Source organism: Oncorhynchus keta, chromosome 1, assembly GCF_023373465.1.
Source record: "Oncorhynchus keta strain PuntledgeMale-10-30-2019 chromosome 1, Oket_V2, whole genome shotgun sequence".
NCBI lineage: Eukaryota > Metazoa > Chordata > Actinopteri > Salmoniformes > Salmonidae > Oncorhynchus > Oncorhynchus keta.
Window position 1 is genome coordinate 49,622,158 of NC_068421.1, and position 18,413 is coordinate 49,640,570.

General features: G+C 43.7%; 1 protein-coding gene across 11 annotated transcripts in view; it reads right to left on the reverse strand.

Moving 5' to 3' along the window:
- The window catches only part of LOC118386029 (receptor-type tyrosine-protein phosphatase S-like), a 286,681-nt gene that overhangs the window by 92,849 nt on the left and 175,419 nt on the right, over nt 1–18,413 (reverse strand). For all 11 annotated transcript variants that reach the window (XM_052526699.1, XM_052526698.1, XM_052526696.1 and 8 more), the window contains one exon: nt 6,781–6,891. In XM_052526699.1, the coding sequence (XP_052382659.1) occupies nt 6,781–6,891 (111 nt within the window). The remainder of the gene's footprint in view (nt 1–6,780; nt 6,892–18,413) is intronic.

Here is an 18,413-nt window from a genome sequence, read left to right on the forward strand (position 1 = left end):
AATCAAAGAAAGGAAATCCAACTTAAAATCCACAAAACCAGTCTTAATAGCATACACAATATCACAGTATGCATGTGTGTTCCTCAAGGCTCTGTATCAAGACCATTGAATGTTTTGGAACTTGTGTTTTTTTTTTTTGGGGGGGGTTGTAGGCAAATAGAGGACTTATGGACACTTTTATATTTGACTTACATAGATCAAATTCCAAACACTTGAATATCAAAGAAGTCTAATTTTAAGGGAAGTCCAATCAGGATGATTTGTATGGACATTCGAATAAGAGAATACCCGTATTGGTTTTGACGGTGCTGTTCTCTCCCTTGGGGTGAGGGTCAGCCAATGAACCGGGAGCGTTGGTGGTTGAGTGAATGAGGCTTTAACAGAGGAAAAATGTCTAACCCTTCACCTTTGGCTACCTGCACTTCGAAGGCCCTACTGTTTTCTGTAATATAAATCTCCCCCCTGGAAAAAAAGGTATACCAACCTCCATTAAAATCTTTCAAGCATGCGTCAAAGGAGCAGTCATCTAACCTCTAACCCTATGCATGTATGTAGCCTCTGATGAATTCTGATCAATTCTACCCTTGGAATGTCTCCAGAATATCTGTTTAAACAGAGCATCATTAGTTGACAATAAACGCAGCTTCGTTAAATCCTATTCATCTTGAGATGGGTAGGGTGACCGTGGCAGAGGAATTGGGAGCTGGGCCCCCAGTATGCCGTTACTGGTCGACATTTGTATCTCTAGCCAATGCCTCACCCACTACCGTTACCTTGATATAGTACTGTATACGAGATAATTAAGGGATAGAGTGGAGTACATGTATTTATCATTTCACCTGGCTCTGTGAGATCGGCCGAGCAGACAAGATGTGGTGAGTGCCGCTCTTTCTTTGCGATGCTACCCTTTAGAAACGCAAACCCAGCTTAAAAAGAATCCCAATTGCATTGACACGTCTCCTCATTCACAAAGACCAGGAGCCCAACCGGCCGATATAGAATGGAGAGAATAATAGACCACTCATTTTGACTCAGTAACAAGTATATAATCCTATTTAAAGCCCCAATGTGGAGAGAAAGACAACTCAAAGGTCATACAGTGGACGAAGGTGGAGAAGCAGTCAAGAGAGAACGCCAGAGTACTGCGGTAACTCCAAGTTGGCGGTACGTGGAAGGAGTTCAGTGCCAAAACAGAGGTCAGAAGAAGGCGGACATTATCGGCCATTTTGGTGAGGCAGTCTGTCCTGCCCCAAAATGAAGGAGTTAAGCCAAAATAATGTGCAGCCTTTAGTGTCACCTTGAAGCTGAGATTACACCCTCTTGGTGCCTGAGGACACAGGCATGATATGGAGATCCTTTGGTTACACTCGTGGAGTGAGGCCGAGCACATTTACATAGAAACCACAGGGGCCGCCCATATTAACACACCTTGGCTGTGGCAATGCTAAATAGTCTCTATGGGTGGCTCATCAAAATGGATATTATCACATAAGGAATACTGACAGAAATCCTGGCTGGATATCTGATAATAGCAAACAGTAGGCTCAGAAGATTGTATAGTGCCTCGTTTTTCCATCGTCTTACAGGTAGACAAGCAGCCAAACGATACTGCAGATATGTCTCAGCTTTGTGGTGAATTAGTCAGATTGGAAAATGTATAAAAATTTGGTCCAGATTGAGAGTAAATTGATCCCTGTTTTGTGACCCCCCCCAAAATATGCATTTCTTAATTCATACAGGGCTCCAAGGATACAGATATGTGCGGTTTTGAGGGGGCCTGTCATCTCCAGGACTCCTTCAAACAAACATCTACTTAGCAATGGCTGGCTTCCACTTTGGCCAGCGAGAAAATAAGGTGTAATCTAGCTTTCTTTCCCAACAGTTACACACAAATGCACAGCAGGACATGCAAGCGCATTCAAAACAAGGCAGGCATCATAGTAGGGGTGCAAACATTCACATGCATTCATCACAGCACAGTCTTCCTGCATCAATGACAATGTGGATAAAGTCTTTATTATATTTCTCCAGACACTAATTACAGACCTACTACAATAATATATATATATCAATATAGGTCTGCAAAAAAAATCTACCGAAATGTAATCGTTGCCCCAAGTCTCCTGGGCTCACTTGTTAAGTTTCCTTCGTTGGGATCATGTCATGTTTTAAGGACTCTATTGTGGGGGGACAATAATGGGAGGATATCAAGTCTGCGGTATGCAAGGCTTCAATTGGTACATTTGCTAATAGAGTGTCTTTTTTATCATTAATTGGTGCAAGGTACAGTGGGAGCCGACAAACCCCCTCATTTGTGTCGGCGACGAGTGAGGGCTCAAAAGAGATGATTATGTACATTTGCCTAATGAACTGTCTCGCTGAACGGCGTTAAGACGGAGGATTTCAAAGGGGACATTGGCTTAGTTGAGTCTAAAGTGAGACACGGGCAAGGAGACACAAAAGAGACCACACATGTTGAGAGCAGCAGCAGAGCAGTGTGTGGGTCCACTATTGTGAGACGTCATTAACCCTCAACTGCAACTTGGTGGCTCCACTGCCCATATTGGGGTTAGGATATGTTACAGTGTGCCATTAAAGTAGTACAGGACCAGGTCCACGGGCGAATATAACTACAAAACTAAGAACTAAAGCCAATAACCAAGTCCATGGAGACACGGCAGGGGGCGATGTGTTTCATTATTTATTCTTCCGCTTTTGCGTTGGCGAGGGTACAGGCAAAGGGGTGAACCTGTGTCCCTCTTAGGCAGCCTACATGCTCGTCCCACATGGGCACTCATGCCCAGGGGAGAGTGCAGCTCTCCACTCGGCGTCAATTTTAAAAAGGGACTATTTTTTCGCAGGTTGGGAACGCAACACGGCTCTGGACATGCTTTCGCAGACCCAGAGCAGGGCCACTTTTACCAATATACAGAGCTCATATTCTTGGACCTAATCCTCAGGAGATCCATAAAGAGAGAGAAATAAAAGAGAGAGAAATTATCATAGCTCTCAGAGGATTTAGATACGGGAAGTCGTGAGCAAGTCTGCGATCTTTTCTGCCTGAATGAGTGATTTCTGCCTGATAGAACAAACCTGTTGAACCTCATGTAATTCCGTCGCCCAACAACCTGGCTTTTGCCAAAAATCTATGTCACGTATTCACAAGCGCTCTGGAGCCGTGCAAGTTTACTGCAGTGGGTGACATGAGATTTAATACAGATCTGGCTCTGATTCAGCTCAATATCTGCTGCTCCAAAACTAGCACACACCAACAGTAACACATTATGCTGAAAACTCCTTCGAAAGCTGATGGAACGCTAGATTCAAGACACTCAATTTAGAAGCAGTGAACGAATGGTGCTCGCATTGGTCCGCAATTCATTTGGGGCCCTTCTCCTCACCATTAGACCGGGGTTTAAAGCAAACGCATCAACAACAAACAAAAAAACGCTCCGTAATTTGTTTTTGTCCAATTTGAGAACCTTCGTTACCCGCCCGAAAATCAATCCAGACATGCAGTGTCGAAAAGGCAACTGAATTAATAACAACGCAGAGTTTGATTGAGTCTGCCGACTGCTGAAGGACAACGACAGTCAGCCAACGGACCAATCGTGTCTGATTGCCGCCATTGGAAAATAAAAAAATACCCCTGCACCCGTGCAGGAGTCATTATATTGATATTGATCTTCTTGATACTGTAAAATGCAAAATCTCCACTCAACCCAATCTAGACCAATCAGGGTTGATGAATTCATAATGGATTACTTTAAACACGATGACAGGAACACTGGCTGTATACACACATATTATTTGATCTAGCATTAAAATTTGTGTAGGGACTCAAGAAGCAGCAGCTTTACTGAGGTAAAAAACTAACAACCACAAACAAAAGAACCACGAATAACATACATTTTAATAAGGAAAGGAAAGTTTTAAAAAACAGAACAAAACTAAGGGACAAACACGACACTAACACCACTATACAAAAGGACTAACTAAAAGAAGAAGCCAACTAAGGTCTCAATTAGGTAAACAGTGGGTGGGTAACAGAAGAAGTAGAGAGAAACAAATTGACAAAAAAAAACCACAGGAAAGAATGCAGAATGAAAAGAAAATGCCCAAAGGAATTCTGTTCAGGCATGCAAGCGTAGTTACATTCTCCCATCATGCATCAGGCCCTGTTATTTCCAAGTGCTGGGTTTCCATGAGAAACACGTGCAAGAAAGCTTTCAGAGCAGAAGCAATACCAAAGGATGCAAACGAGAAAAGGCCCCACAATGCAAACTTAAAAGTAAGGAAACAAAACCCGAACTAAGCGGGTTTCTTTGAATCATTTCTTCTTTTGACTAGAGAATAAAGAAAATTGCCCTTCATAAGTATTTAGCATTTTTGATACAAATTGTTTAGGATTTCATCAAATTAGTAATGAATCGAGCTTTGTAATAGATAAATATAGTGTTCAACATGTTTTTTTTAATGTGGGTAAAAAAAGTAAAAAAGAAAAAACACACCAACCTTCTCGAAGCTCTGAGGGATGTAAAGGGGTTGATGCAGAACACAATGACATGAGGAGAAGAGAAAAATAGGGGAAACACAGAGAGAGTAAAAAAAGCCACCTCAAGGCGTTTAGCTGCAGCTACATTTCTAGTTTTAGGTTTTCCCTCGGCTCTCTGTCTCTGCTATCAGTGACATCCGTCTTTAAGAAACTTGCCTGGCCCCTTAAATAAGCTTTAACCCAAAACAATCAGATTCACCCCAGTGGCCGCGCTGTCGTCTGTTAGGAAAAATGGGCCGCCACTGGAGTAAAATCAAGCGTATCATCATTATCAAAATTCACAAGCTCCTTAGCCACCTAGAGAGCTCCCATGATGGCCGAATTTGCTTTCATTAGAGAACGAAACAAAATAAAGAGAAAATTAAAAAAACAACCCAAAGTAAAAAAGAAAATAACCAATAGAAGGACACAGTTTGAGCTCAAATTAGCAGCTACAGTATTAAGACATTTACTTCAACCGGGTGGTTATGAGCAAGCCAAAAAGTGACATTTTGACAATGGCTTGATTTTTGGATGGCCTGTGGCTACAGTCTTATAATCAAGTACTGTATACTACTGCAGGGTAATGTCCATTTGAGGTTTGATCCCTACTGGAGCTGCTAATTTTAAGTGCAATTTGATTTGTGAACAAAACATACTAGTCAACATCAAATTTTAGAATTGAATGACAAATTAAAACCAAAAAGAGACAATCGACACAATCTAGGCATAACTTGTGCCACTGGATACAGACCATGTGTAGACACCATCCTGGGGATTGCACCAGTTACTGGAACTAAACTTGGTCTAAACTTGGTCTGAGGACATGATATATATTTTGACTACAGAACTCTTTGCATTCAGATTCTAAGATTACAAAATGCGGCCAATTGTTTTCTGTTTCTTACGTCGATGGGGCTCTTCGCTTAGATTGCCTTTTACTCTGTCACACAGGACATAAGCGTGGAGGTCAACTGCTTGACTCGGAGTGCCACAGCATCACGTAGTCTATATGTGAACGGGAACTGGAGGTGGAGCTCTACTAGAGGAACGGCATTATTGCACTAGGATTTTTAACTCCCTGGTAAGCAGCTCCTTCCGAGGGCATGATAATGACGGCAATAATGAAAAGGCAGCTCCCTGACCCATTTTATCATGTAAGAGGCGTGAATTATTTAGCGGGAACAAAGTTATTTGGTACACAGCGGGTACAAACTGAGCAGATATGTGAGGCATCTTAAAAAAAAAATTTTTTTTTTGTTTAAATATGCACAAACTAAATAATACATGCCTAAAAATGCATCTGCCTCAATTTATTAAAGCTGCCTCACAGGGGATTCATTATCGTTTAGCATTAGTGGTAGGGAGTCACTTTTGTCTTCATCGCCTGCTTTGTAATAAAATGAAACATTTACTCAGATGGATTGTTCTTCATATTTTCAAAATGTCAGAATATAGCAGCTAAATGACATATTTTAAGACAAAACCCCAAAATAGTAATGTCGTAATACTAGCAATGGATGTTTCTACTCTAGTGGTGCTGTAGGCATTGCCTTAGTTTATTGTACAGCAGTTCAAACCTTTTTTCCCAATCTGAAAGGAAGAATGGGGTTAAAAATGTTGATTGGTTTGCAGTAGGCTTTGCCACCCAATCAAAATCAGACTTACCGTCATATTCCTGTGACTTAAAATCGATTCAGAAACATTCCTTGGACACTCACTTTAAGATCATTAACTTAGAGAATGACATGGGCGTTTTACAGTAAACAGATTTAAAAGCCTATTACAACTATCGCCCACTTACTTGAATAATTACTGACCACATACGTTGTCATCATAAAAGCCTACATTTTGTATATCTGCCTCTTTAGGGTATTTGTGGCTTTCAGAAAGGGAGCATATCAAGATTAAAAGACACAAATTTGAATTGAGCACTATAACAGGGAGGTTTAGATGGTGGGATACAGTTCAACACTCTTCACTGCAAGTTAAATGAGCATTTATGAGGAACAATACTAGTATCAATGCCACAAGGATTATGTAAAAAAAAATCAGATTTTTCCTTGCAAATACTGTATGATACACAATAGTGCCCCATTCAAGGTTAAGAAATTGTATTGTCCCCCTTGGTCACAATTTCTTAAAATGTGACTTCCTAGTGCACTTAGACTGAGCTGCCTTCTGGCAGCCATTTCCGTCAAAGTAGTAGAAGGTGTTCTGGCCTCCGGCACCTTGTTGCACCCTACCTCGCACATATAGGTTAGCAGGGGATGAGTAGCGCACGCCTTCCACGTTAGACGCCACGCACTCGTACTTCCCCTGGTCCGTCTCCTCGCTGTTCTCAATCTGCAGGGCACCTGGGAAAGACAAACACCCGACAAAGACAAAGAGAGAGAAAGAGAGAGAGAGAAGAAGATGGAGGAGGAGAAAATTATTAGTAAATCCATAATGGCAGGAGATTCAGAAACCTTCTTAATGGGAAGTAATCCCTCGTAAATTTCTCAAGCCCGTTTGGTTGAAAATGGCTCTCTCCTTAACACTAATGCATACTGCCTTCCACTAGCCTCACTAACCCACAAAAAAATGAAATAATTAAATTGGTGAACTGAATAAGTCAAACTAAATTTGCTGTTAAATGTGTACGGAAAAGATCCTTGTACATGTTTTTCTCCTCAAACACCCATGAGTGCCAGTGGTGCCAATGGCGTGATAGACAAGACGTAGACGCTGAGAGGTTGCGATTGAATGGGGATGGACAGATCACCCTTCACATAGCACTCACTGAGGGAGTGTGTGTGTGTATGTGTGTGTGTGTGTGGGGGGCATGGGCAGATCTCCAGACATACGATTCATCAGTTCATGTCCAAAATGAGCAACTCTGAAGCACTCTAATTAGTGCAGCATATCCATCCCCACTGCAGCACCACAGAGTGAATAATTGCTAACAGTGAGATATTAATTGTGTATGTCCGCATCAGTGGCTACAGGGACACCTTCTTCAACCTTAGAACTTGCCAGGTAGAGATGACAAACAAACCCCAGGTTCATGTTCAAGTCTCCATGTGCAAGTCTCAATATGGGCTACAGACGAGTAAGACCAGCACTAGCTAACAAAGTAAACAGTGTGGAGAATGAAGTAGATCGAAGACAGGAGGCGAAACAATGGGTGTCAGATCATTCCTCGTTAACGCTCGATGACGGCTGCTCCTGATGATATCATTAGGACTTCGGTCTGGCTCGGCCTGCTGACAGATTGCCGCCCCTGCCGCCCTGACAAACAGCACTGTCGCTCGTTAGCGTTTAGCTAAGGCATGTCAATATGCCACTGTGCCTGTGCTCCTTTGTCAGATACACTACCACTTCAAAAAATAAGTAATTCAGATATACCACTGCAGAAAGCTAACATGTTAAGAGCCCCCTAACACTGGGGTCTAAATAGGTCCCTATAATTAAGCAATAATGCCCGAGGATGCGTGGTACATGGCCAATATACCATGGCCAAGGGCTGTTCTTAAGCACGACGCAACGCGGAGTGCCCGGATACAGCCCTTAGTCGTGGTATATTGACCATATACCACAAACCCCCGAGGTGCCTTATTGCTATTATAAACTGGCTACCAAAGTAATTAGAGCAGTAAAAATATATGTTTTGTCATACCCATGTCAGCCAATCAGTATTTAGGGCTCGAAACACCCAGTTTATAACAAACCATATACAGTGCATTCGGAAAGTATTCAGACCCCTTCACCTTTTCCTCATTTGTTACATTACAGCCTTGTTCTAAAATGGATTGAATACTTTTTCCCCCTCATCGATTTACACACAATACCCCATAATGACAAAACAAAATCAGGTTTTTAATATCATAAAAAACAGAAATACCTTATTAACATCACTATTCAGGCCCTTTGATATGAGGCCCAAATTTGAGCTCAGGTGCATCCTGTATCCATTGATCATCCTTGAGATGTTTCTACAACTTGGAGTCCACCTGTGGTAAATTCAATTGATTGGACATGATTTAGAAAGGCACACGCCTGTCTATATAAGGTCCCAGAGTTGACAGTGCACGTCAGAGCAAAAAATAAGCCATGAGGTCTAAGAAAGGCACAGATCTGGGTGAAGGGTACCAAAAAAATGTCTGCAGCAGTGAAGGTCCCCATGAACAGAGTGGAAGAAGTTTGAAACCACTAAGCATCTTACTAGAGCTAGCTGCCCGGCCAAATTGAGAAATCGGGGGAGAAGGGCCTTGGTCAGGGAGGTGACCATAAACCCGATGGTCACACTGACAGAGCTCTAGAGTTCCCCTGTGGCGATGAGAGACCCTTCCAGAAGGCCAACCACCTCTGTAGCACTCCACCAATCAGGCCTTTATGGTAGAGTGGCCAGACGGAAGCAACTCCTCAGTAAAAGGGACATGACAGCCCTTTTGGAGTTAGCCAAAAGGCACCTAAAGGACTCTCAGACCATGAGAAACAAGATCTGATCTGATGAAACCAAGATTGAACTCTTTGGCCTGAATGCCAAGCGTCACGTCTGAAGGAAACCTGGCACCATCCCTATGGTGAAGCATGGTGGTGGCAGCATCATGCTGTGGGGATCTTTTTCAGTGGCAGGGACTGGGAGACTAGTCAGGAACGAGGGAAAGATGAACAGAGCAAAGTACAGAGAGGTCCTTGATGAAAACCTGCTCCAGAGTGCTCAGGACCTCAGACTGAGGCAAATATTCACCTTCCAACAGGACAACGACCCTAAGCACACAAACAAGACAACACAGGAGTGGCTTAGGGACAAGTCTCTGAATGTGCTTGAATGGCCCAGCCAGAGCCTGGACTTGAACCCGATCTAACATCTCTGGAGAGAACGAAAAATAGCTGTGCAGCGACACTCCCCATCCAACCTGATAGAGCTTGAGAGGATATGCAGGAAAGAATGGGGGAAAACCCCCCAAATACAGGTGTGCCAAGATTGTAGCGTCATATCCAAGAAGACTCAAGACTGTAATCGCTGCCAAAGGTGCTTTAACAAAGTACTGAGTACAGGGTCTGAATATTTATGTTAATGTGATATCTCAATTTTCGAAAAATGTATAAATTAGCAAAATATTCTAAACTGTTTTTGCTTTGTCATTATGAGGTATGGTGTGTAGATTGATGACGATTGAATCAATTTTAGAATAAGGTTGTGGAAAAAGTCAAGGGGTCTGAATACTTTCCAAATGCGCTGTGTTATGTTACTATCTTTACTCTGACTGCCTGCCTCAATTTCCATGTACAGTATGATCTCTAGCTAAGAGTCTGTGCAAAATAGAGAGACATAGACTCTGAAACTCGACCCATTTAGAATTCTCTTATTTTCTCTCTTTTTTTCCCTATTTTCTCTCTTTCAGATCATCCCGTCCCCAATGGGGAGTCCTATCTGGCATGGTGAACACAGACGGCAAACTGAAACCGTCTACCTGCAAGAACGCAGGTGGTGTTTTTGCTGTGTGTGTGGGGGACCTGATTTGGATCTGTTTGATGTGCGGTTGGCACAGCGAGTGCCAGAGTCACGGCAGGTGGGCTGGAGCGTGTTCAGAGAGGCCTCCTCAGTTGGACGGCAGGGAGGCCAGTGAATAAGAACCATGTGAAGTCTGACTCTGGGCAGAGACAGTTCCAGAAATTCCTGTTGGCCGAGCTGAATTCTGAAATCTTTAAGCTGATTGAAGGCCCGGCGACAGACATTTTAACGCCTCCATAAAGTGCTGGGGATAAATAAACAAAAAGTCCTGGGTGTTTACGAAGAGAGCAAGCCCTTCTCTCCCTTCCTGTGACCATAGATCTTCGGTTGGCCCCTCTTGCCATGGGCATGCCTTAACACCATGACACGGGCTATTATTTACCTGTTTCTATATTTATTGGAGTTCCTGAACCAAAAACGAATAGAACTAAACGCAGTTTCTAACCAATACCTACAGATGTCAACTGAAACATTTATTCTGAACCTTTTCCTAGCAGACGCAAACAATCAATTACACTCATGTCAGGCGCCTAGGTTTCCGTCCAATTGGCGACAGATTTTCAAGCAAACATTCTCCCATCACATAAAACCAAGATGCACATTTTCGCACCAGAGATGTGTTCCATCAAATTGACTTGTGCGCGATGACGTAGTGCACATAAAAATAAACTCCTGCAGTTAAATTGCAATGTACCGAACAAAAAAAAATGTACCGAACAAAAAAAATGTACCGAACAAAAAAAATGTACCGAACAAAAAAAGTTGAATGGGTTCCCGTCGCATTTTCAACTCTAACGATGGTTTTGTCACAAAAATGTTGCGTGTTATATAGCGAATGTGCCCACTCTGTTATTGCCAAGTGCGCTCTAGCTAACAGCTCGCATATACAGTGCAGGTATAGCCTACATCAGGGTTCCCCAAATGGAGGCCCGTGGGCCGAATCTAGTTGATGATCCCTGGGCTACATGAAGAGATTATTATGGTAGTCATAGTGGGAGGATTACAAAACATGTCATCGCATAACTCGAAATGTATATAAACATTTATGCATGAAAGCGCTTATGATGCCATTTCTCCCATAATTAACTTTACAGACACAAAAAGATCCCACCTTGTGTAGCATATTTGATTTTGAGGACATTTGGAAAGTTTACAGACAGATTTGCACTTTCCATCAGTTCTGTCGTGTTTTATCCAACATGTAGTTTACTTGCATAAAAAGTTGGATGGAAACCTGATTATTGATTGTTTGTGTAAAACCGCACTGATTCAAAGTGAGAGAATCTCAAGATGACTACATAAACAGCCGAGCCAAATGAATTATACACTAATTAAAACCAACGAGAGGCTCCTGTGGATTGAGCTTTTCAATCAAGGAGCGACTTTGAGTGAGTGTTTGTGTGGTATCTGTGCGTCGCTCTTTTAGGTAACTCCTTTCTAAGAGCCATCAGCTGGTTCTAGGGTACCCACTGAGTTCATTACATAATTGCAGCCATTCTTTCAAAGCACATCTCAGGAGTACAGAGAGTTCTTAAGCTGGGAAGAGCAGGCAAAAAAAATCACCATTTTATTCTATTTCAAGTCGCTTTCTCCCTCGATCTGTCAGTCTCTTTATCGTCAAATCGCTTCCTGGAACAGAGCTGGCAATGTAATTAATGGTTTCTGGTAGCATTGGTGCTACAGATTTCATATCCTTTATTTAGTATCCCTTTCTGTTGTGTATGTCTGCTCGAATTGTGTCTGCCTGTGTCATAGAATGTAATTCTTGTATACAATGGCTATAATTTCTGTTCAAACTCATTTGCATTAATTAATTCACTGCGCTCAAGACTCTCTCTCTCTCTCTCTCTCTATGCCTCCCCCATTCATCTAATACATAGCTAATTCTGTATTTTTGACCAAGCAGTCCCTGGCCAACTGAGGGTACCATCTTTAAAGACAACAGGCCCTAAAGCTCTTTTAACATGCTGGAATCCAAAACAGAATGTCTTTGATGTTCCTTCTCTTGAAACCACCCCACCGCCTCCTCGGAATCCTCTCCACCAACTCACCCCCTCTCTCCTTTCCCCTTCTCTTTCAATTTTTTGTATGACTATTTTCCATGTATTTTGCATAATTCCACTCCTAGTTCCCTGGCAGCACCCAGACAGCCTGTAGCTTTCCAGAACGTGCACGGCCATTGGCGTTGCTTGTCATTTTGTTTGTGTCTTTAAAAAAAAAACAGCACGAAAATAACACCGAAAGAATTATCTTGCGCCAGCAAGTGGCCATGTGCACAAAGCTCCACACGGCCACACAATGGGGGCTTACAGATAGAAACCCGCCGTATGTCTTTAAGATAAACAGCAATTTACAGCAACACTAGCACAATGGCCCTCGAAACACGTCAATAGGACATTTGGCACGCCACGACCCCTCTCCAGCTGTGAAGTCTTATCACAAGCACAACAAAAACGACAACAATAAAGGCTTCTATTTTATTTTATCTCGTTAGGGAAAAGGACGTGTGGTATGGCAAGCACATCTAATGGGCCATGTTTATGGCTGATTAGTCAGTGAATAGTGAATAGTCCATCACAGCTGGACTAGTTATCATTGAGCTAGCTAGTTCTCAACGAGGCAGCTAATCAAAACTAGAGGCAATGAGATATCCACAACTATGGTGATATCGATACTACTACATCGCCCTTGGGGCTAGAGAGAAAAGAGGGAGGCTCCTATTCCCAAATAACCCCAAATAGCCAGGCTCATCCACAAGGACGTACCTTTCAAGACAGCTCTATCTCAACTCCCCTCTCTCAACTCCCAACAGACAACCACCTCACCCCTACCATATCATCATCACCAGAGAAGATGTTGTCAATGGGGGTCTTAGGCAGCCATGACAGCTCTAGCTCCCCTGGTTAACAGCAGATGTAGGCTGATCTGATGCAGTGTCGAGGAAGGCAGGTGTGATAATGAGAGGCCTGCCAAGGCGTGCGCCACACAAATACACGCCAGGCTATTAGGAGGTGGCGATGACGAAGGAGAGAGAGATGGGGGGGGAAGAGAAAGAGAGGGAGGGTAAGGTAGGGGAGGGGTCTGGCACAGACAGATGATTAATTCCAGAAAGTGCCCGCGGCCACAGGCTGCCCACCCCATTGCCTCCGTGCGCAGGCTTGGCCATGTGTACCCACCCAGTCCCATTTGTGTAATTCAATTAGTGCGAGCTGGCAGGCCCTGATTGATTTGTTTAGGAGATCAACAAGATGGCTGGCTGTGGTTTATCAGCCACTGCAGAACTTGTCCAGGCCTGAGAGTGGCGCAGGAGAGAGAATCTGTATTTTTCATCTCTCCTTGCATGCGTTCTCCTTTTTTTTCTTCTTCAATTCTTCTCATCTCCCTTCTCACTCTCCACTGGTACTCTTCACCTCTTCTTTTTTCCTCTTTTCAACTCCCTTCTCTCTCATCTGCTTTTCTCGCATAATCCTCTCTGCATTTGTTTAAAGCCACACCTTTGAACACAACAACCAATTCACACCATTGGGAGAAAAAAACAGGTTCCCAACTGTGTTTAAGAACAGTGACAACGGTGCTTTCCCAAATCAAAGGGTGCTGGAGAGAGAGAGAGAGAGAGAGAGACAGAGCAGTCTGTTTGAGAAAACAGGAGCAGGGAAAGGTGACAGCTCTGTCCAAATCTGTTGTCCCCCCTCTCTCACTGTCACTGGGACCACGCTCAATCGCCACTTCAGGGTCATTAGATGTGAGGACCCCGAGACATGACTCCATTGTTTTCACCATCCATCTGGCGTTTTGTAACGCTCTCATCACACCTGTAATGAACTGCAGGTAGGGAGTCCACTGCTTTTCTTCAGGCCAGCTATGGCACTCTTGCATGACAATAGTGCTAACAGTAGTTTGGTCACAGTTTCAGGGCGCACACAGGGGTAAATAACAAGAAACAAGTGGCCGCTATGTATCACAGCATCTGTTGTGACTTACAAGGACACTGGTGTCTGTGGAGCTAGCATCCAGAGATCCCAACTTCATACATCTCAAAACAGGTGGTACAGTCAATCCCCCTTCCCACCCTTGCCACTCTCTTTGGTTCTGCCTAGTTCCCACCATCCCTTTTGCTTTGATGCATCCACAAACCACCCGTGTCCCTATAAATCATCTGGGATAGGGGGACAGACACCCGCTCCCTCTATCCCTCTGCCATCGCCAACCCAGTTCAGGTCTCTGGGACTGGCTGCAGCGGAGCTTCCAGTAGAGCTCCGATGGTGAGGGAACTGTCCGTTGTGGATCGTTAATCTCATTATGCAAATGAAAAAGTTCATCATTCACGCTCGCTTTTGTTCCCCACGCCTTTTTATGCCAGACATTATGAATATGGTTGTTCGCTGGTTTACAGGCACGGCTCTGCTTGCTGGTTCAAGGATTTCTCCTTCATGTACTGGGGTGTTGTTGGATTTGGTATGGTAATGTATGGTAATAAATGTATGTATGGTAATAAAAAGATAGGTAAAGATCTTTAACTGATGAATACTAGTATCACTCCTCAAACAAAAAGATGAACTAGTTGATCATAATAACACCCATCTCTGCCTGCCACTATTGGCCCAATCCCCCAAAAATACGAGGTGAAATACTGACAGAGAAATGAGATGTTTACCTACCTGCTTACCCCTGTAAAGGAAGCCATTTTATTTCAAACACAGTTAAGATCACTTTAAAACAATAGAGTACAAAGATCAACCTTTGGGAGGCAGTGCGTCAAGTGTGGCCCAGCTGGATGATCAAGAATGGCAGAGGGTATAGGAATAATTCAATGTGGACTTTGACCTTCCATATCAGTCACCGCAGCCATGGTAGCAATAATTTCCCACAATGTCCTGTGTTCCATTCAACCGTCACATCCTCTCCCTTATAGCCTATCATTTGGTTTGGACAATGCATCTCGTATGCTGTTTAATGCAGTGGCCACAGCCATTTTAGAAATGCCCAGTGCCTATTCCCGTACTCCACTTCATGTTCCTAAGCCGCGCCGCGCCGCGCCGCACTGCAGCAGGGGATGGAAATCAAACGTAATTTATGCGAGTTACTCCAACATTCCGGGAGCGTCTCCTGCCAGGACTCATAAGGAGGCGGCAGCGGGGCGGAACATTAACATACGTAATGTGGTCATCGCCCGGGCTGCCACTGCAACGGGAGAGGATATCAGGGCTGAGGGGTGGGGGTACAGTTTACCCAGCATTCATTAGCCTGGTAAGATCAACAAATACTTCCCAAAAACCCACCCTGCCATCTCCAAACGTTTGAAATGTCAGAGGCAAAAGCAAACAAACCACCCCTAATAACCCCCCAACTCCAACACCAGATTGAAATTGCATCGGTAGTTCTCACATTGAAGGGGTTAGCAAACACAGAACACACACAGACACACATTCAATACGCTAAGGATGGAATGAAACACAACAAGGGAAAAACACAGACACACACACACATAGACAAAGACACAAAGGACAAAATATGAATGTTAGCTGGACATATAAAAAGGCTTGATTTCTTTGGAGAAGGAGCTCACTCAGTTTAGTCACTTCATTTGAATAGGGGTGGTTAAGTCTGGTTAGATTAGAGGTTAAGGTTCAGTTTTGTTGTTAGTTAAAGTCTTACCTCGGATGGGGGTACCCTCTGGAAGAAGAGATACAAAACGAAGAAGACAACAGTTTAGTTCAAGATTAACATTAGTAGGAGCCAGGAGTTATTTGTTTGGTGAATCGACCAGTTCCTTGCTAATTGGCCGTAATTATCTTTGTGTTTAAGAGTATCTTGACAAGCGAAATTTCAAATTCATTGGGACTGGAAAGACCTCCCACTGCTGGTCTCACAAAGGAACAGGGAGTTAGTATGGCGGGCACACTCTCGTCCCTTATCTCCTCCTCTCCCTCTCTTCTCCTCAGCCATATTAAGGGGGGAACACAATGCAGTGCCTGGGTTTAGAGAGAAGCTTGGGGTCTTGGCGTGTGTGTTTTATCATTGCCACTATTCCCACTGATAAGGCAAGTCGAATTAGGATTGGCCTTAAGTCGACATGCCTGCTAAGATCACGTAAAGCCTTTTCCCAGCTAAATGACCTTGGGGTGGGAAGCCAAACAGTTGACAGCTCTGTTACTCCTACCAGACTACCCACACTCTGTAGAAGAGAGGCTGGGCAGAGGATAGGAACTGTAATGAACATTGGGTTTGGCACCTAATTGGGAGGGTAGCGTGGCTCTCCTGGGGTTCTGAGCTGCTACCTAACGTACTGTAGGTCCCCCTGGAACAGAGACGTGAGTGGGAAAAGAGAGCCAACCTAACTCCAGTCTTTCTTCCTTACTCTCTTACTATTCTTTTTAGTCTCTGCCATTGTCCAATTTTTACTTGTGCTATCTCTTTTTTTCCTTGCTCTTTTTCCTCTCGCACTTTTGCTTTCCCTTTCTCTTCAATGCTCTTCCCCTCTTTTTCGTGCCACTCTTGCTCCCTCTTTCTCCTGTATTTCTATCTCCCTCCCTCTCTGGATGAGTCAAAACAGCAGACTGACAGTGTTCTGCCCTGGGCTACCCCCTGAGAGTGCCACCAGGGCGGCGCCAGCCCAGCGGAGGTGCCCTATTTAGCGCCCAGGCCTGCGGCACACCGCACAGGGGTCATAGGTTAATGCAGCCTGTTGTGGCTGACACTACAGCCATGGCCTGTGTGCCAGTGTGACTATTGGGAGCTAGAATCACAGACACAAAAACTATCCTCTGTCTTTCAGAGCTGGTCACTACAGAGAAGCTAAGTGTGAGGCGAGACTATGCAGTAAGGAAGCCACCGCAATGTTGGAACCACAGACATGATTTATAACGGCTTCTGTTTCAGGGCTACTGTTCCTGCTCTGGGTACAGAGTGCTCCTTTGTTCTTCCAGCAGTGGGGAGGTTTGAGTGTTGAGCTTGGATGTTTTGCATGGTTTTCGATTCTCCGTGGATGTTCCAGTCCCAGAAATATATAATTTGCAGGTTCTTCGAAAATCTGGCAAAACATTTAATCCTTTTAAAATGCTCATATAAGAGATATCCAACAACACAGACAAGGGATACAGGGTTTGGGTATGTTAAGTTGTTAGAGTTAGAGTTTAAGGGTAGCAGGAAGCTTGTGGATTTATTTGTTCTCCAGTGAAGTCAGAACTTTAGTTAGGAGTAAGACGTTACGAGTTCAGGTTTGGTTAGGTGAGGGTTAGGTTGGTTAAGGTTAGGTTTGGTTAGGTTAGGTTAAGGTTAATAAAGTATGTTTGTAAAGCAAGGATTGTCAACTGTGGATCCTGAGTCAAAAAAAGAGGGGATAGGAAGATTTAAAGCGATTTGGTCTGAAAGAAACATCAAAACCTACAATGTAATGATCATTTTCACAAAACATATCTGAAAGTAAAGAAAAGGGAGCAGAAAGGAAACAGGGAAATAAAAAAAGACTAACTATAGGATGTATCCTTCTCTCAGAGCCTAAGTGAAGGAATGACTTGTTAATCTCTGAAAATTAGGAAAAATCTCAAATGTCAGTGCTCAAGAGACTAACTATGCATTTACAATGCCAACGCATATGTAAATTAAAAACACTGAAGGGCTCTGGTTGAGCTTGACCTCTAAGGACGATGAAAATCAGTCTGTGTGCGTGGCACCAATCCAGATCCACCTGTATTATTACAGTAAATACACGCAAGTCATAAACTCTGATTTTAAGCTCTGGTGAACTGTGGCTAGATCGGCTTAAGGTGAGAGTGACTTAAATCTACCTTAACGGCCAATGACCTTCTGCGCAATCGCCAGCAGTGGCATCATTGACTCTGCATAACGCCTCCAACCGTGTGTGTAAAATGCTACATGTGGAGCAAAAAAAAAAGAAGGATTGTTGTGGATGTGGCTAGGTGGAGTGGAAAAAGGTGTGAAAAAAGTGGGCTGGTTGGCCAAGTGCCAGGGTTTGACCCCCCCCGGATGTCTGGATGACCTTTTCGTGTCCATGGAGACCCCTCTAGGCTCCTGGCACCCTGGATGTTACAACACCTGGTCGCCACCACATCTGTACATCTGTCTGACTGAATCATGCCAGCTCCTACTGTTCTATCCCTGCCCCTGGATGATGTTCTGTGATGTTTAGTGCATCTGTGCTTGCCCACCATTCGTATCTATGATGTGTGTATGCACATTAGTATTTCAGAATTTGTATGTGAGTGTGTGTGTTTGTGTGTGTGTGTGTAGAAATAAAGCACACAGCAGGCTTGTAGCGCCGAACCGTCCAGTATCTTAGGGCCAAACCTGTCATATGGCAAAACATTGCTTCAAAGAGACTGAATAGAGACCTCATTCTTTAAGAATATGTACGCATCC